This window comes from Protomyctophum parallelum, assembly GCF_964188405.1.
Source record: "Protomyctophum parallelum genome assembly, chromosome: 12".
NCBI classification, from domain to species: domain Eukaryota; kingdom Metazoa; phylum Chordata; class Actinopteri; order Myctophiformes; family Myctophidae; genus Protomyctophum; species Protomyctophum parallelum.
In genome coordinates, this window is record NC_139712.1 from 37,664,163 (window position 1) to 37,683,878 (window position 19,716).

Below are 19,716 nucleotides of genomic sequence, written 5' to 3' on the forward strand. Positions count from 1 at the left end.
TTAGGTAGAGTTGTTGTTGCTGCCAAACAATGACTGCATGGACACCAGGGGGGCAGTCAGACAGATATTTTGTGAAGCCACTAAGGAAATCGTAGTTCATATAATGGCCTGTTGTGGCGCTGTCATTGGACCCAGAAAAACCCATAGCCCCATAGAAGTCCATGTATTTGGGGGCCCAACTTCACCTAGACTGTAATACCTTAATAAACATGGTCATGAATACTTTCTGCTTCCAGTCACTAGTTTAAAGTCTAATTTATAATGTCATAATATTCTTTTTGGAAAATTATGGTCCCATTAATAAAAAAAATGACCATAAAGTCGCGTATGTTCTGAGGGGCGTCTCTCAAAATCAATACCACGGCATACGCATAAAACAAACCCACAGTGACCACAGTATACTACTTTTCAACTTACGAATTACATATACAACTTACATATACATACATATGTTACCTGTTAGCTAACCAATATGTTTCAGTGTCGGGTGGATTCAAGTTAATGCCTCTATGAAACCAATATTTCACAGAGAGGCTGAGATTTGAAAGTTCGTAGCGGTCGACAGTACTTGCGCACTCTGCTTGTGCACTAGGTCCTACTTGTGTGCAACGCACATGTAGGCACTCGACAGAGTGCAGTTCTAGTTATTATAATGTGTTTGTGTACGAAGAGAGGTAAGGCAAGAGATGAGGAAGGGATTATCCTATTATGTTAGTACATACAGTAATGTTTCTTTGGGGGAAAGGGGTTATGACGGGAAGACAAAGATCCTTCTCTGCTCCTCTCTGACAGGTCTCATCTCCCATGTCAGCGGGACGTCCACATGGCGATTTTTAGCAGCGCTGAGCTACTCTGGAATGAATCCGACCGCCTCGCAGGAGATGAAGGGAACGGGAGCCTGGAGGAAGCTGGGAGTCAGGAGGACACGGAGCGGAACTACTACGCCATGCTGTACTCCCTACTCATCGTGGCCATCATCTTTGGGAATGTGTTGGTGTGTCTGGCTGTGCTGAGGGAGCGCTCCCTACAAACCACCACCAACTACCTGGTGGTCAGCCTGGCTGTGGCTGACCTCCTGGTGGCCTCGCTGGTCATGCCTTGGGCTGTCTACTTGGAGGTGAGGGCTTCACAGCCTGCTTTCTCAAAGTTTCTCAGTAGGCTTGGGTCCACATTTGACACATTAAAGTGACACTGTAACTTTTCTAGAATTAGTATAATGTAATTTTGTCCAATCTGATTTTGTGCAATCTGCATGTTGATCTCCATATACAGTATGTGCATTTGACATGACATCAGTGCATGTTGATGTAACTTCATATTATGTGAATTGAATCCATATTAGACCACGTTAAATTGTCGTAAACTGCTTTGGCCTCGGTTCCTTGCTCGCCCTGGCAATATAACTTGCACGGATTGGTGACCATACCAGCCCTAGAACTGATAACAGTTATCACCTGTTCTTTTATCAAAAGTGTGGCGTAAAACAGCCCCTGATTCATGGTAGGCCTACTGACTAACTGCTGTAGACATACTGACAGACTTATAATTATTAACACACACTGGACGCATTTTCCGAAAAACGCGTCCAGTGTGCAGGGACCTTTACTGCGTTATACATCAATATAACTCCCGTTCCATGCCGGTGTTTACACTAACAACCTTTGAAGAATCACGGCGTCACAATTGTAACTCCAATTCATGAAAACCACCTGAAAATAGTCCCATCGTTTGTGTTTGAAAGACAATGGGAAAAAAGACAGGCTTAGCATGTTCCGAAGTCAAACTGTTATATTGTTATATATATATTTACATGAAATAATTGATTTGGCCAAAAAGTGTTGACAACATGCAAAGTGAGCCAACTGCAAGTCACTTCATTACATTTGTTTTTATTTGAGCCAGACAGTCAACTTACAACATTATTGGTATTCCAGTCTTCTACGGACTACTCACTATTCAAGACATTTTAGGACAGTGTGACTTGCAAAATGAATTGAAACTTAGTTAAGAAGTTAAGAACAAACGTTTCTTTTGTTGAACCAATGGTACAGAATTGCAAATACACAAGAGATATTCTTTGACTGTGTGTATGTGCATAGACACACACATGCATGCACGCACACAGTCACACAGTCACACACTGTTCACCCACACTGAATGCCAGTTGAACAAGACATCACAAAGGTCCAATTTCCCGCACCATACCCAAAGCCAATCTCACACAGATCCTGCCACTCAGGTGTGTGTGTGTGTGTGTGTGTGTGTGTGTGTGTGTGTGTGTGTGTGTGTGTGTGTCTGTGTGTGTGTGTGTGTGTGTGTGTGTATGTGTGTGAGACAAGTAAGGGGACTCAAGGGAGTGTGGAATATAAAGAGGGCAGGTGGCAGGTGGCACAGTCTTTTGGCACACGTACATGCAAGTGATCCCTTTGTATGTGCTGGTGTGTTGGTTCAAAGAGAGAGAGAGAGAGAGAGGAGTTCTGAGTGTGTGGTTTGATGCGTCTGTATATCCTCCTGTCCAGGTAGTTGGTGGTGCCTGGCTCTTCAGTCGGCTCTACTGTAACATATTTGTCACGCTGGATGTGATGATGTGTACCGCTAGTATCCTCAACCTGTGCGCCATTAGCATTGACAGGTGAGTGGGTATATATTCTGTGTGTGTGTGTGTGTGTGTGTGTGTGTGTGTGTGTGTGTGTGTGTGTGTGTGTGTGTGTGAAAGTCTGATGTTGTTTGTCAGAATTGGAACAGCCTCCACCAAATAAAAATCCACACATCAGTTGTGGTGTTATTTTTTGCTAGTCAGGGCAGCCTAGTGATGGTCGGATATTTATGAAATAGTGACTAATTCATAAATATCCAACCATCTGTTCTTGGACCCAAATGTTAATCATGTCTTCAAGCAGCTAAATGACAATCGAATCAAGGTATGTCAGGGGCCGAGTTGGTTTGGCACCGAGTTGGAGAGACATGTAAACATGTGGATTTGTTTAAATAAAATGTTCCTTTTCCTGATGATCAAAATGACAAATAACAAAAAGTCAGGCCCAAAACAAATGAGGTGCAACTTATACAAACTAAACAGAACTCAACTGAATATAGCACAACCTAACATATAGTCCATACAATCCCCTCCAGCAGCTCCCCAAAGAACCGGCGACTCAAATTGAGTCGCCGGTTCTTTGGGGAGCTGCTGGAGGGGATTGGCAAGTTAAATGCATTCAATAACTTCTGGTGAAGCAACTTCAATGCTGAAAAGCAATCTAAACTACATTAATAAACAGGGGAAAAGTACCATCACAAGGTATTAGTAACATACAAACAAACAAACTAGACTGATTCCAGTACCCTCTTCATTACGTATAGGAAGTAATTCTCTCTTGGCAGTCTTAGTCCCTCTAGTTATACCATATTTATACCATTCTCCCATGACATTTCCAGTGCTTGTGTCCCCTGTATGAAGGTGTCATGTGTCAAGGCCATTTCTCTTCCACTGTGTTAAGTTCTCAATCTTGACAGGTGTGTGCTTGTGCAATTGTCTATCTGGATTCTGAATCAGAGAGACATGGAGAGAACAGGGGTGCCCAAAAGGTACCAGTAGATCACAAAGGCTGTTCAGGTAGATCACATGACATGCCCTAAAGAATATTTAATTGAAATATAAATAATAGATATAGATATTTTTGGCATCTACCACTTGAATTAAGGTGACTTGATTGATTGATATCAAAAAGGGCCTTTCAGCTCAAACCCACAATGCAATCTTTTGTTTTCAAGAGTGTTGCTGTGCACAAAGGTCGGTAGCATTACAAATTGAATACAAAAAACCCTACCTACCGCTATTCCATTTCTCTCCCTCTATTTCCCATTCCAAGTACAATGGTCTATAATTATTTAACACCAGCTCTGCTATTCCAAAGCCACCTCAGGTACATATTTAAACTATTTTCAGCAATGGTTTAATAATTCTTTAGGTGGGTAGATCTTGTTGAGCCGGTCATTTTGAAAGTAGCTCTCAAGTCAGAAAAGTGTGGGCACCCCTGGTGTATACATTGCGTGACTATGGCATACTGTATAACTGTACTCCACTGTCCACTGGCATATTAGTAATGCCGGGTGCTGTGCATTAGTTAGCATGTTTAATCTTGATACTACTATGCAGTACATCCAGTATCTACTTATTTTCCTTTTAATGTTATATTTAATATTTAATACGTCTCCCCAGGGTCTCTGAGCAGGCATCATGACCTCTAAAACATTCAGAGAAATTAAGAGAATTAATGCAGTAATGCAAACAAGACAGTATACTATATATATTACACACAGTGTGTGTGTGTGTGTGTGTCGCGCAAGTGTTTGTGTGTGTGCACGTGCGGACGTGCACGTATGTATGTGATCTGTGTGTGCTGTTCTTCATTACAGTAACAATGATGACAATATTTCACGGTCATTGATTTGTGTCTGCCCACTTATACCTCTGCGTTGCTATTCAATATACCTGACGAAGGCCACAGAGAAGAACAATGTGTTTTTTTACCCCGCCTTGGTAAATAACGTTTTTGGGGAGCTTTCAAAAGGTGTGCAGACTTATTCTTCCTTTTGCTGAAGAGTTCACGGACTACAGTTCACTTTATTGTGTCTCCGCAGAAATTCAACAAAAATAGCCATGCCTTGAATATTTCAATAGGTGCACGCTAACCCCTCCTACACAATAGATAGCACAATAGAAAATTGGAAAGCAAAAAAAAAAGGAACTGAGTATTTTTTCTTTATTTTATTTTTTCTCATTTAAAAAAAGAATGTCTGTAATTCACTTAATTTACAACAACATGTTGGGAAAGTTTGAGAGCAAGAGTGTCTGTCCTGTTGTCTGTTTTGTTTGTCTGTTCACACTTGTCATTGTTTAACTGTTTTTTGTTTTTTCATGTTTATCACATTTATGTCTTTTTTATTTTGTATTGTATATGGAACATTTACATTGCCTGTTATTTTTTTCATTTTATTTAACAACTACTCATTATCATTGTCGATAATATTCTGATGTCATACAAAAAATGCCTAATAAAAACAGTATTAAAAAAAAAATAGCCATGCCTTTCTATCCATATAGTCATTGTGAAACAACATAATACAAATACAATATACTATATACTATACAATATACTATGTCACACTATTCAATATAAATACAGAAAACGATGGCAATACTATAGGATGGTACCATGCACAATGAGCTGTCCCTCCTCCCTCCCTCAATGGTTTTGGCGATGGATAGAAATATCCATTGAACAGATCATTTCCATTCATAGCAAGTCTGTGCTTACATGTCAGACAGAGAAGACAAATTAATCAATCCTTGGAGGCCCCCGTGATGCATGTGATCAATATGAAGACATGTTGCTTATGGTAATCATCATAGGAATAAGCGTCGAGTCCTCGGGCAATGTTCGGTCACAGAGTTAGACCAGAATTTGACTTGTCGTGACACGGATGAGTGCAGGCGTTGTCTTTAAGAGTAATTAAGTAGTTCACGTCTATAACATCATGGCTACTGTACATGTTCTGAACACTTTGCCCGCAGGCTCATTATGAATGTGTCATACACATGGTTGTTGAAAAAGGCAAACCAGCTGCTACTTTGCTGATTATTCCCATTTATCTGACATCCCAATCACACTCCTCTTTTAACAATTTAATTGTGTGTGTGTGTGTGTGTGTGTGTGTGTGTGTGTGTGTGTGTGTGTGTGTGTGTGTGTGTCTCTGTGTGTCTCTGTGTGTGTGTGTGTGTGTGTGTGTGTGTGTGTGCATGCATGCATGCGTGTTTTTCTGTCTCTCTCTCTCTTGGTCTCTCTTTCTTACTTTATCTCTCTTTCTCTAATTATTTAATACTCCTTTTCAATTATGTCAGCAGTTACTTTGCTTAATTTAGATGTCTTCCACAAGCCCTTTGTCAGTATTGTTTTAATGCTGATGTCTATGTCCTCTCTCTCTCTATCTCTCTCTCCCTCCCCTGTGTGTGTGTGTGTGTGTGTGTGTGTGTGTGTGTGTGTGTGTGTGTGTGTGTGCGTGCCTGCGTGCATGCACACAGGTACACAGCAGTGGTGATGCCTGTCCTGTACAACACTACCCAGAGCTCCAGGAAGAGGGTAACTTTAATGATTGCCACAGTGTGGGTCCTGGCGTTTTCTGTATCCTGCCCCCTGCTGTTTGGCTTCAACACCACAGGTCAGTGGACCAGTGGCGCACACTGCACAGCAAAAAGTACAACCAAGTACAACATCTGAAGTGTAAATGACCCGTAAGGTAGTGAGACAAGGGCATTGGCTAGCTCTGACCGTTAGTAATGCTATTGCACAAAACGGGAATTAAAGGTACTGTATAACTAAGTACAATTTGTCACTTGCAGTTAGTAAACACAACTTTCACAATTTGCCCCTCTTCAACAACACCAACAGCACATACCTAATCTAAACAGAAATGGTGCTAAAATGCACTAAAATAGCTTCTTTGGCCTGTAATCGTAGGAGATACTATAGCTGAATAGAGCGATGTACAGGCCAGGGGCTTAACGGGTTCTTTGTACAGTAGCAGGCCCGGGGACCACCAGTGGTACTTGATGTGGATCCAGGTGGTCCCCAGCTAAATGATGGAGAGTTTGTAACCAAATGGACCCTTATTAGTTTTAACTTTTGAGTAAAATGAAACCAAACGGACCCGTAACTCTCAAGAGTTAAATCATTGTTAAAACATCTGCATTACTTTCTATTCACAAGAAGTCTACATAAATGGAGAATGGAATCCTATCCAACGATAACATTTGTTAGTTTGGGGTTAGTCTAAATGTCATCAAATGGTGGTCCGTGGCTCAAATGCTGAAAAAATAATGGACCTTGATATGAAAATGGTTGAAGGGCGTGGTTTTCTGGACCCACTGAAAACTACCATAGAGATTTACAAAAAATATTTGTATAAATTATTATACTGCCCAAAGGTTGATGCACAGAGGACAATTATGAGGATACAGACACTGCCACACACTTCTAGTGGATGACGATACATATAGTATATTTGTATCATTGTATCTTTAAGGGAAATTATGTCAAGGGATGTAAATACTGTAACAAATTGTGGGCTCAATAAGCATGCCATTTCATTTGTTGGGGGTGGTTATAAATACATGCTAACATGAATACTCCTCTCAATCATGGCGTCATTGGCATCAGCCCAAATCACATACCATAAAATAAATGATTACATGAACATGAACCAATTATGTTTATCACATTATATAATTCCCTCCAATGCATTCCGATAACAACACAACAATAGAACATTTACAAATAAAGCATGCCCTGAGGCATGCCGCCTGGCGGGACACCACAGTACATTTCTAATAACAAATGGTGCAAATAATCTGCCACGGGCAGTCATCTATCTTCATTTTATCGTTGTCAAATCTCTCTCACCGACCTGTAATACAATCAGTCACTGCGTCAAACACATCATTTTGAGAGACAGGCTTCCGTCAGCTACAAGTACCGGTAGATACCACTCAAAATGAAGTGCACATAAACTGCTGGCAGAAACATTAGCAGTCATATTTTTGTGACAGGTCACCTGTAAGACAAAATAATGTACTTGATGTACTTGAATAATGTACTTGATGTAATGTACCTAGAGCTATCTGCCCCAGAAATAAATTATGCAAATAGTTGTGTCTTGCCTATTCTCCATCTAAATCTTTCTCACTAAATTCAAACCATTTGAGACATCCTCACAAGACAATTTTTTATTGATTAGTTCAAATGTACACACAAGGGGAAAAATCTTGTCATTTTGGAACCCGCTTAAACTAATGATCAATCACTGTTGTAAATTATCAATAGCTAGAAGTTTTAGAAAAATTGGCAGGCGACTTGTCAGTTCATCAAGTACTCACCACGATTTGAAGGGTACTTAGCTACTGTAGCCTTGCACATTGCACCCTATGGGCTGTATTTTGCGTGTCTTAAGTACCAGGTCTTATTACTTAACTGGTCAATGCTCTTTGGACACTCAGAATAGCCAAATGGCATTGATCACGCCTCCAGGTCTTAAGTTAAGTAATAAGACCTGGTACTTAAGCCACGCAAAATACAGCCCTATATTAAATACTAGTAAATACAAAACTTTACATTAAGGAAACAAAACAGCAGACACATTTCACACATCGAGGAGAAGCTCATGGACATTGTTGAAACAGTAGTGTTTTTAAGTGGTTCTTAAATCATAGCCCCAAACACTGCAGCTCTCAGGACCTGAAAGGTTCTGTCTGTGACCTTTGGTAATAAAACCTGGTCTGAGGAATGACCAATAGACCCTGGTCAGCTGACTTTACAGTCCTGCTGAGCACATACAGTACATACATCATTTTAGTCGGTCATATTCAGGTGCCTGGCCATGCAGAGGTCTGTAAGTGAGCTCCAGTGCTTCACATTATTTCAGCCAGAACTGGAGTAATGTGACACCTACTGCTCATCCTAGTTAATAATGCAGCAGCATTTAGAATTAATTGCGGTGGTCTAATGGAAGTTTTATTGAGGCATGTGAAAACCCTTGCAGTGGCGAAAACGAAGGCATGGATAATCATTTCACCGGTATATGTGAGACAATCGACCTTTGCAATATTTTTGAGGTGGATAAAGCGGGTCACCAACTTGTTGTGCGTGTTGTTGAGGTGCATGGCCTGATCAAAATTGACCCTAAGGTTCCTGAGGTTGGAGTGCACATTAGTTTTGAAGGACCCAATGCAACCAGCCACCTTAGAAGCAACCAAGGCCACAATGAGCATGGTTTCAGACTCGTTTCGTTGGAGAAAGTTACTTGCCATTGCCAACCAGACCGTATAGCAGATAAACACTGGCATTCCCTCAGGAAAGGGGGCAGACTTAGGGCCGATTCATACTCCTATTTTAGAGCCGAATAAATGTCGGTCCGGCGCTGTAGAGCCTACAATTTGACGTCATTTGAGGTTCGGGGGGGGCGGGTACCGTCGTAAAGTCGGCTCTTCGGTGCTACTGAAAATTTCTGACGAGCCGAAATCATTTCGGCATTACAGCGCCGAAACAGCGGTAAAATAGGAGTATGAATCGGCCCTTAGACATACAGTACGAGGGCCCACTGCAACAATCAATCACCTGTGAGATAATTGACTTAAACCAGTCAAGGGCACTCGCTGTGACACCCACCCATTCCCTGAGCCTGTTCATCATAGTAGAATGATCACACCTGTGTGAAGTGAGCGGTGCATTGTTCTAGTTACTGTACTGTGCTCTGTACTGTACTGTAATTATTTTTGGAAAAAGTCTTGAAAGTCTTTGAAACATCCAGACGCCCATGAACACGGTCAAGGTACCGGCGAGCCTCCCCGTGTCCGAAACGGTGGAGAAACGGTAGCGAACGAACGTGCCCAGGGCTCGTACTGTAGTGTAGTCTGTGCTACTTTACGCTGTACTGTACTGTACTGTACTGTACTGTACTCTACTGGCCACTTTAGGGTGTGGGGGTGTCCATGTTGGGACACATACATACACACACACACACACACACACACACACCTGCGTAATGGAGCAGAGGCACAGCAAAACATGATTCCAAAAGCGAACCCGCTTTTCCTCTTTACATCAGCACATACGCGTGCCAAAAGTCCCTAAAGTCTATAGTTGCCAAGGACTGTTTTCCATGTGAGATTTTGACATTGTGGTATACCTCCCTCCCCCTTTCTCAGATGATCCCACTGTGTGCTCCATCTCCAACCCTGACTTCGTGATCTATTCATCGGTGGTGTCCTTCTACCTGCCATTCCTTGTCACTTTGCTGGTGTACATACGTATCTACATCTTCCTCAGGATGAGACGGAAGAGGATCACCTTCCGCCAGGCCAGCGGGAAAGTCCAGCCAGTCCCAACATCTGCGGTGAGACCACTTACAGTTACAAAACCAGGTTTAACACTCCGTCGTACGACGGTGTCAAATGCCGAAAATAGCAGATTTACAAGCTCACAAATCGGATGTGATTGCCTGTGAGAGCCAGCTCAGCCAGCTTGTGACAGACAAGAAGAAAAAGATGTGAGTAGGAGGCTGCTAAATGTTTCAATATTCAGAGCCTGCTGTGTGCAGTCCAAACAAATGTGTTGCTGCTGTAAGCTACCTACACACTGGTTCTTCTCAACATGGCCTCAGGGCTCCTTGAGGCCAGCTAAATGATTAATATTTGAATTGAACAATAGCACGTATCAGACACGCTCTAGTGATTTTTTAAGGCTCAAGGTTCCTCAGGCTCAGACAGAGTTGGGCAAGACAGCTTTTTCTGTCAATGGCCCAACCTCGTGGAATTAACTTCAAAACTCCTTAAAACTGAGCTCCCTGCCATCCTTCTGTCAGTTCAAATTAATGCTCCAGAACATTTTTCACCGTGATTGCTCCTGCTTCAATTGATTTATTTTTCTGGTTGTTCTGCATAAGTTCCTTTGTAATTAGATTTATAATGTTTGATAAAATGAGGGCTTGCCCTCAAAACTGTATTTCCGAGTATAAATAAAGGTGATGATGATGAGTTAGGAGCCAAATTGATTTGGTTTAATTTGTACCGTTAGTGAGTTTGATCACTGCGGTGGTGAAAGGTGAGGTGGAGCTTGAAGCCTGCCCTGATTCCTCTGTTGTCGTTGCATCTATCTATCCACTCCCACAGACCCTTCCATTACACAGAGGCATGATCGCTGAAGAACTTCGTTCGACAGTCTGCGATAAGAAAATGGAGGTGAAGAATCAAGAGGTAGAGGCTACCAGTGATGGAAAATATATTTTCTTATATTTTATATTCATACTGAGTATGGATACAGTGTAGTGGTAGAGATCCCCTGAGACACAGCCAGACCATATACGAGTCACGACTCACGACACAAGGCAACAAGCACCCCAAAATGGGTTCCCATCTTGAAAGGTAAAAAGCCCATAAGGATATTTAGGCCCAGAGAGTAGCAGATCAATGTCAAAATATTCTATACAAGTAAAAAGTATAAAAGTATTGCCATCAAAAGTAGTCATTGTCCCATTTCACTGTTTTCAAATGTAGGCTATAGAACATCTGAAGATCTGTTGAAAATATAGTGTGGCAAATCTGAAAAAAAAAGCTTACCACTAGCTTTCTTCACAAATGTGTTCTATTCTATTCTAATTATATTTATTCATAAAGGTGTCTACTATAACTTTCAGCAGCTGTCACAAAGTTTCCCAAGGGAGTTAGGTTGGAACAAATTTATATGTGATTGTAGACACCTTTATGAACACATTAGAAAGCTAGTGGTAAGCTTTTTTTGTATCTAGTATTCGATACAGTTTCAGAATTTGCTGAGAAGTGCATGAGAGTTTATGGAATTCTGACATTTGTGTTTGGCTTTATCACAGTAATAGCAAAGTAATTGTTGTAGCTGATATTTGTTTTGGGATTCATTCACACAAGCTGCCTGCATGGAGGCGTTCGGGCCCAGAGAGCACCATTGGATTTAACCACTCGGTATTCCATACTCCATATTCTTAGTAAAATGGACCTGAGTTACAACTGCACTTTTTCTCACTGTACGCCAGTGGTTCCAAAACCAAACTTTTTAGCTCCAAGACCCAAAAGAGAAATTAGACGTTTGGCCCGGGACCCAAACTAGTGAAAATAGCACATCTACCAGCTCACAATGTGTCGCTTGGTGTTTGTTTGTTTATTTATTTATTACTTTATTTATGACATGTTGGAATTGTTTTTAATTGATGAAAAGTCAAAAATTTATTCTGACCCCTCCCCGAAAAGGCCTAGCTGTCCTGACCCCTTATACATTATGGATAATTAGTGTGGACTTGGACTGTTATTTGTATGTATAGGAAACAAAAAAACTAACCCTCTGATGTCACATAGGAGACCCCCAAAGTCAAGAGTGGTCTATCACCAACCAGGATTCAAGTGGTAGGTGTGTGTGTGTGTGTGTGTGTGTGTGTGTGTGTGTGTGTGTGTGTGTGTGTGTGCGAGCGCGTGTGCGTGCGCATGCACAAACACATATTGTTACAACTAGTGTCATAGCCTCTATTTTATGGCAATTATCTTGTGAAACTTATTCTCCCTTAATAGTCCTCAGTGATTTACAGTATTTATTGTGTAATATTTGTTACTTTTACTACCACTTTACCAGCATGGATATAGTTTTGCATTTGGATATTGCACACTATCCTATATTGCAAGGACTTGTTGTTTTGTTTCCATTGTTAAATGCAGGCCTGTGAAGTCCTTTGAGATTGTAACAGCGACTATGGGCTATATACAAATAATTGGGCCTGTGTAGCCCTTTGAGATTGTAACAGTGACTAAGGGCTACATACAAATAAATTGAGTTGAGTTGTCTCAGTTGTGTGTTAACTTAATAGAATGCTGTGGGCTCTCGAACTGCAGTTCTGAGGATGTGCTATTATTATCCTATGTAGCTTTGCTGTGTCATTTGTACCAACAGGAGAGTTCGGAGCCCTCCGAGCCCCCCAAGCCCAAACTGTTGCCAGGATGCCTGAGGCGGAAACGCCCACGGACAGGCCCTGTGGAAAACACCCTACTTCCCAAAGTGGACATGCAGAACTACTGCAGCATTGCCACCTGTGGCCGCACTGACTTTGACCAGGAGAGAGAGGGCGAGGAAGAAGGAGAGGGGGTCAAACAGGAGGAGCAGCCTCCACTGAGGAGGAGGAGCTGTGAGGTGAAGGAGGTGTCCAACGGACGCACACACACCGCCATCCGGCCCATACCTCTGCTCCATTCCATCCAACAACCACGGTTCAGGAGCTTATACACGCGTGAGAAAAAGGCGACTCAGATGTTGGCCATTGTGCTCGGTGAGTGTCTATTGCAATGTGCTGAGAAAAGAAGCATGCAGAACTATCCACATTTTGTATATTATATTGTCTTTTTAAATATTTTTTTCTAATGCACCTGTTATTGCACTGACATATGCTTACTTAGAATACTTAGAATCAGCAGCTGGTCACAAGCCATGTCCACCAGGTTGTCTGTGATGATGGCTGTGGCAAATTTCCTACCACACACCACCTCAGTGGCTCTGATGGGGTTTGACACACAGGGACATGGTACAAAGTACAAACACTCACATTTGTAGTAGATAGGGCAAGATGGTACAAGCCAGAGCAGATGGAAACACCCTGTCATGACAGACGCGTTCTCCTGAGTGTGTGTGCACTGTGCAGATGGCTGATTTGTCTAATTAATAATATAATGCAGCTTGTGCCAAGCTAAAACCCTTGAAAAGTACTGTCTTGACTGTTACATTGTACCAAAAAAGAAACCTCAAGAATTAAATGAAGAATTTGCTAGTAAGTCACCAAATTTAAAACAGTCACTAATTTATTTACCATTGCTAACTTACAGTAGTAGACACAGACACATGCTACTTTTTACACTCAAGCATTTAAATGAACGCAAACTAAAGCAAGGGAAAATAAAAGAATAGCGGACAAAGAAGCGATATACATGCACTATTGCAGGCAAGAACAATCCAACATGTAACTGACACTAATAAACCGACTTTGAATAAAAACTGCAGTATTAAATCAGTGATGTAAATAGGTTTTCAATGTAATGAGCCCCGGGATGCAGGGATGGTCTTTTAGATGAGTCCCAGGGACATTTTATGGGTCCCACTTCAACTACGTTAGGAGTCATATTTATTTTACAAATTGCAGCATTTAACTCCCATTTCATTTTATATGGTTATAATATAATGTGGAATGTGTCATGTAGAAAACAGAAGAATAAATTATTATTACAACTAAAGCTAGCAAAATAAACTAGAATAAAAAACAGTACAGTAGTACAGTAGTGAGTAGTGCATCCCGTGGATGCAGAGGTCATTGTTTTATTGCGTCACTTAACTATAAACTGCATTTTGGGATGCAAAATGCACCCTATTTTAATCTCTGTTAAATGTTCAGATGTTTTGAACAATGTTTCAAAGAAGATGGTTTCCTCCGCCATCAGTGTATGAATGTGTATGTGAATGGGTGAATGTAATGCACAATCTATGTAAAGCGCTTTGGATTTTAAAGCGCTATATAATAGCACCATTTATTTACCATTTAGATAGACCGCTGACAATGTTGTCAGATATTAGCACAGCAACTGAATATAGACCAGCTTGCTCCACAAGCTGGTCAAATGTTTTTTTTAACCGAATGGGTTCCCAGATTGATCACACCATATAGGCTGCATGGGGAGAATGCCCAGCCAAAGCCTAATGCTTGAAACCCACCAAAAAAGCCTCCTTTATTGCACACGCAATAAACCTGGCCACAGCAGGACATCTGGCCAATGCATTTCAAAGAGAATGTGATTGAGAAAAGATGGCAAAAGCTATGAGCAGATGGAAATATTGTTATGACATCTCATTTGAGTGTGCGTGGGGATTGCTGATCCATTCTCTTGTGCATCGATTTCATCACAGTCACTATACAGGTGTAGCCCTGAGTGTAATTAATTGGCCTCGGGCCATGTGTGACTGCTTAAAATCAACCGCCACCCTCACCACAATGTCATTACATGCTTATATCCCTTGCTGCACATCTCTGCAGTGGCAGAGGGGAAACAAACTGAAATGCCATGCTTTCTTTAACACATTCAGGGGTGAGGAGTCTCTAGACGAGGAAGGCCCTGACACTGCTTCTCACATGCTTCAGTTATCAGCCATGTCGATGCCTGAAAACGATGAGAAAACGCAGCAGTCTGTCTGCAAGTTTACTGTAACTATCTGAGGCCTACATGAATCACGTGATTATCGAGCATTTTGGACTTCTGTTGTCACGAGTCTCGCTTTACATGGCTCTGGCAAATCAACCTCGAATCTAACCCTGAACCACTGCCTAGCTGCTTTTGTGGTTAGGTGACGTAATTGCGCTCACTCAAGTCGATTGAGGCACCGCAAAATCATACTTATAGGCCTATTAAATTGTCAATATAAGTAAATTAACCAGTTTGACTGCGGAACATGCTAAACCCGTCTTTTTTCCCATCGTCTTTCCATGCGGAACACGCTAAACCGCCTTTTGTCATTTTAAGACATACAGGGTTTCCGTCGGACATCCGTGACACGTCACACGTTTGGATCACGTGACCGAAAAAACATTGACGCTCGATTCCTAAAGGCTCTTTCATAGTCTGGATTTTCGGTGGTGAGGTGACCACCGCAACTACAACATGACATCACTGAGCCGCGGTGAAGAGCAAACCACCGCTCTCCCCAGCCCTTCTCTCCGTTTTCACTCACCACTGCTCATCCAACCACAACATTGGCGACATCCAAACCACCGCTTCGGTGGTCACCTCACCACCGAAAATCCAAATCCAAATGAATAGGCCTTAAGGCTTCTGGGAAACCGAGGCTCAATGCATTGTGTGTCGGCCGCTTCCTGCTTGATCTGTTCCTCGTTTATGTTTCGCATCGCCACGATGGTGGATTCAAACACAAACGATGGGACTATTTTCAGGTGGATTTTCATTACATACATGGAGTTAAAATTGCGACGCTGTGATTCTTCAAAGGTTAGCACCGGCAGGGAACGGGAGTTGGATATTGATTTATGGCGTGGGGGTCCTGGGGGAGTGGGGACACACATCATTTCTATATAGTGAAACAACAACTTAAACTGATGGGGCAGAACTTGCAACTGAAGGTGCCAGGACCCCTCTGGCACCCCAGAGGAGCCGGGCCTGCTACATGAACATAAAGTATATGACACACCCTATTAACAATGTACAGAGAAAAAAAGGAAGGTGGTAGATATAGCAAAAGCATGCAAGTATTTCATTAGTGTGACTCATGTGTTTTTCTTTCTTTTCCTCTCCTCTCCACTCTCCACTTTCAAACGGTGTTCCTCTTTTGTTTCACTACACACATGCGTGCCCACGGACACACTCACACTCACATTTGCTTTTTTACCATCCTTCAATTTTTGCCTCATTTCTAATTCCCACCGTGTTGTCCCCTGCACCATTCGCCTACCCTTCTCCATACCATCCGCCTCTATCTCTGGACGCTCCAGGGGTGTTTCTCATCTGCTGGCTGCCATTCTTCGTGACACACATCCTGAACACCCACTGCAAGACATGCTACATACCCCCAGAACTCTACGGCGCCTTCACTTGGCTGGGTTACGTGAACAGCGCCCTTAACCCCGTCATCTACACCACCTTCAACATCGAGTTCAGACGGGCCTTCATTAAGATCCTCAGCTGCTGATGGACAGAGGGAGTGCCTTGAAGCTGATATGGAAATGCATTTCTTTCCTCTGCGCCTGTAGGACATTTGCTTCACACATAGAACAACATGGTGGCCATGTCAGAGACACACATACTGTAGGTACCTGTTTCAGACCATATGAAGACATAGCATGGTGCCAACATGAAGCATGCAAATTATCTCATAACGGGATGTGCAATAAATGCCGCCGACGAACAAATGTTACTTAGATTCATTCTGAAACAAGACTCCACTAATTCAAGTGATTTATTTTTAAAGAGGGCTGAGTCACCTTCCGAATGGCATAACTCCTCAAAATGTTTATATTCAAATTTGTTTTATTGATGTAACAGTGTGTGGACTTATATGTAGACGTGATATATGTGCACTGCTCGGTTAAATGGTTCTACTGTTCAATGCTTTCTGTTCTCCTCCCTGTTGTTCGCCATTACCTGTAGATAGAATGCAGGTTTGAAGTTTCTGTCTGGATTGGTTAAGCGGCCATACAAACACAACTGGCAGTGTTCGCAGGAGGGAAGCCAAGCAGGGGAGCACAATCGTTGACAGACACTGCACCAAGCCCCCAGAATCGCGGAGAATCATTGAAGCCTCAGAAGCCTGGTGGCTAAATCTGGTATTGCAGGACTTCCGCATTTGGGACGCTACAGAGCATGCTTCTATCGTCTGAAATGCTAGTACGCCTACTCTATTGGCTCCAATATTGGAGTCAAACCAGGCAGTAGACGTACTACCGGGTGCTTAATGCACTTGTGAGCAACTTTCATTGAAATGAAGGGCAGTCCGCCCTCTAGATACAGTACCGGTATATTATAATTCTATGCACTGCACCAGCATATTGTACAGTAACGCGATGTGCTATACGTCCTCCCGGTGGGGGACTCATCAGTGGCAGGTGAGGGGAAACAATGTCAACACTACACAGAAATGTGTAGGGAATTTGGGAGTTGGCATAACGACTCAAAATAAAATAAAAATGAGGGGTGTTGTTATCATCATACATCTTCATGATCTATGATGATATTGTCAATGATATCAGTCCTTTGTGTTAGGACAAAATAGCCGATTTGTTCGTCTACATATGACGTAAATTCTCCATTCATTGTCAATGGCATTTAATATTTGTGTTAGGACAAGAATCTACACTATAGACTAGGGTATGCGCGTGACATGGAACGACTTTCTGGCATCGACAGCCCATTCATCCAAACAGAAAAGTCCAATATGATTGCATTAAACAACGTTAAACAATGTTAAACTCTTTTCCACTCGATTTGCCATTCACTTTATGCATGAGCATACCCTCTATAGCTGAATATAGGAGGGGCTAGCACCCCTCAAAAAAATATGTTTCCCACTTGGTTCTGACACAAAATTGAACTAGTTCAAAAGTAGCTGAGATGGAGATTTGAGAAGGATGAATAGGCCTCGGATCTGAGGCTGGGAGACAATACTACCCTAAGGCTGCCTAGCCAGCTACTGCCAACCAGCCCCCATCATGTTTAGTTACCAATGCATGCACAAGTCACAATACCATGCTATTAATTTGCATTGTGCAGGGGAAAAATGTCAACCAAGTCCCTGATGAGACTTTTGAAGATTGTCATGTATTTTGTAAAGGCACTGTGCTCAACATGGCGTCTTTTCATTTCAAATGTGAGACTGTGATGTACCCATTGGAGGCATTTCAATTGTTTGTTTTGTACTTTCATGTCAGCTTATCGATGATGCTCTCTTGTGATTTAGAGCTGCCTGCTGTGTGCTTGCAACAAGATCTGAGAATGTTGACTTGATGTCAGCTGTGGGTGGGAATTTGTGTTCTTAAAAATTCAGGCAGGGGTGTAAAAACTGAAAATGGCAGGCATATGCTATACTTTTGTGTTGTGAATAAAGTTATATAGAACATTCATAAGCTGCTTGTCAGTATGTACATTCTCACACAGACCTTGTCTCTTTCGCTATGTGTGTTCAGCGATATCATGGGGAAATAGTGGATTAGAGAGACAGTTGGCCTTCGGGGCGACGTGTAAAGAGAAGAGGGAGGTTTAGATCAAAAAGGAAGCCGAGTATGAAAGAGAGCATGAGCGACATGAGCAGGGTGAAGAGGTGATTGAATCGAAAGTGAAAAAAGGAAATAATGTCGTATAATGATAAAGCCTAAAGCAGTGGAAACAGTGTGTAGGCGTTAAGAAAGCAGAAGGGAGAAAGAAAAACAAAGACTATGGGGTGGCTGAAGATTGGAAGAAGACACATGGAGGAGAAAAAAAATATTCCTAGACAGAAGCCACTGTTACACAGAGATCCTGCAATAGTGGAATAAAGAAGAGGAGGTGTAGTCGTGGAGCTCCACCGGGACGCAAGGGGCAAGATAGTTCCTCGAATTCTTCTCCCACGAGTGCATGAAGGTCACTTCCTTTTGGCGGTTACAACTGCCAGAAGAAATGTAGTTTTAAGGGACAGCAGCTTCATCGAGATCCCCTCGAGGGACTCGAAGGGCTGTCGGGACAGGGCGTCCAGTACCATTGCCAGGTTCCATGCAGGGACCAGGGTCTTGGGCTCCTCCTTATGAAGGCAACTGCCGCCCTTCGTATAAAGCGATGCACCAGACGGTGCTCGCCCGGGCGAGCACCAGATTCTACCACTCACGGACCAGGTCCCACAGGATCAGCTTGCGTGGTAGAACAGGGAGTCGGACCGGAGTCCCACTTGCTTGTTGATGTAGCACATTGTCGTGGTGTTTTCCATTCTGATCAGGACATAACATCCCACCATGTTAAGTTACACCAACTCATTCGCCGCCAAGATCGTCTTTTGACACCTTTACTCACACAACGAACACTGGCCGTGGTGGTTGATGACATCGTACGCGGTCCACATGGGTAGCCTGTTGCAGAGATCTGTTCACGGAACCTTTGATGCAAGGGTACCGCACGTCGAGCTTCGAGCGGTTAGCTATAGCTACTTTGAGCACACAATCATGCTCATAGAGAGAAAACAAAAAACTTGATCTATCTCTTCAGAAGAGTCAATCCTCTGGAGCGAAGTCCGCTTGGAATGAGGTAAGTCATGCGGGACAGTCGCCTAGATCCCGCCGCCTGGAGCCTTTTGTCCACATGACAATTCTTGCCTGTGAGTGTATACGTAATGCTTCTGTATGATCACCCGCCTAGAGAGTTCTTCCCATAGCGAGCTATAGAGCGCAGCACTTGGGCTGTTGCCCTGTTGATAGGCTACTTTCTCATAACGGACATGCCCCCAATGCATTATCCCTTACATTTGGTATAAGGCTTACTGTATTTGTGTATAGTGGCATATTTGTTGCATCATGCATCTTGGGATGTATGATGGCAGGTGTATGCATGTCTGTGCAAGTGCAAACAGGTGCTTT

At 42.6% G+C, this 19,716-nt stretch overlaps 1 protein-coding gene across 1 annotated transcript; it reads left to right on the forward strand.

Moving 5' to 3' along the window:
• Window positions 1–823: 823 nt before the first annotated feature.
• On the forward strand, window positions 824–18,102 carry drd3 (dopamine receptor D3; the record flags this gene model as incomplete). The annotated part of the gene is made up of 7 exons (XM_083778054.1): window positions 824–1,117; window positions 2,520–2,632; window positions 6,083–6,219; window positions 9,761–9,948; window positions 11,939–11,986; window positions 12,525–12,897; window positions 16,114–18,102. The coding sequence occupies 7 exons, from the start codon at window positions 824–826 to the stop codon at window positions 16,308–16,310; spliced, it is 1,350 nt and encodes a 449-aa protein (XP_083634180.1). The 3' UTR covers window positions 16,311–18,102.
• Between the last annotated feature and the right edge of the window lie 1,614 nt (window positions 18,103–19,716).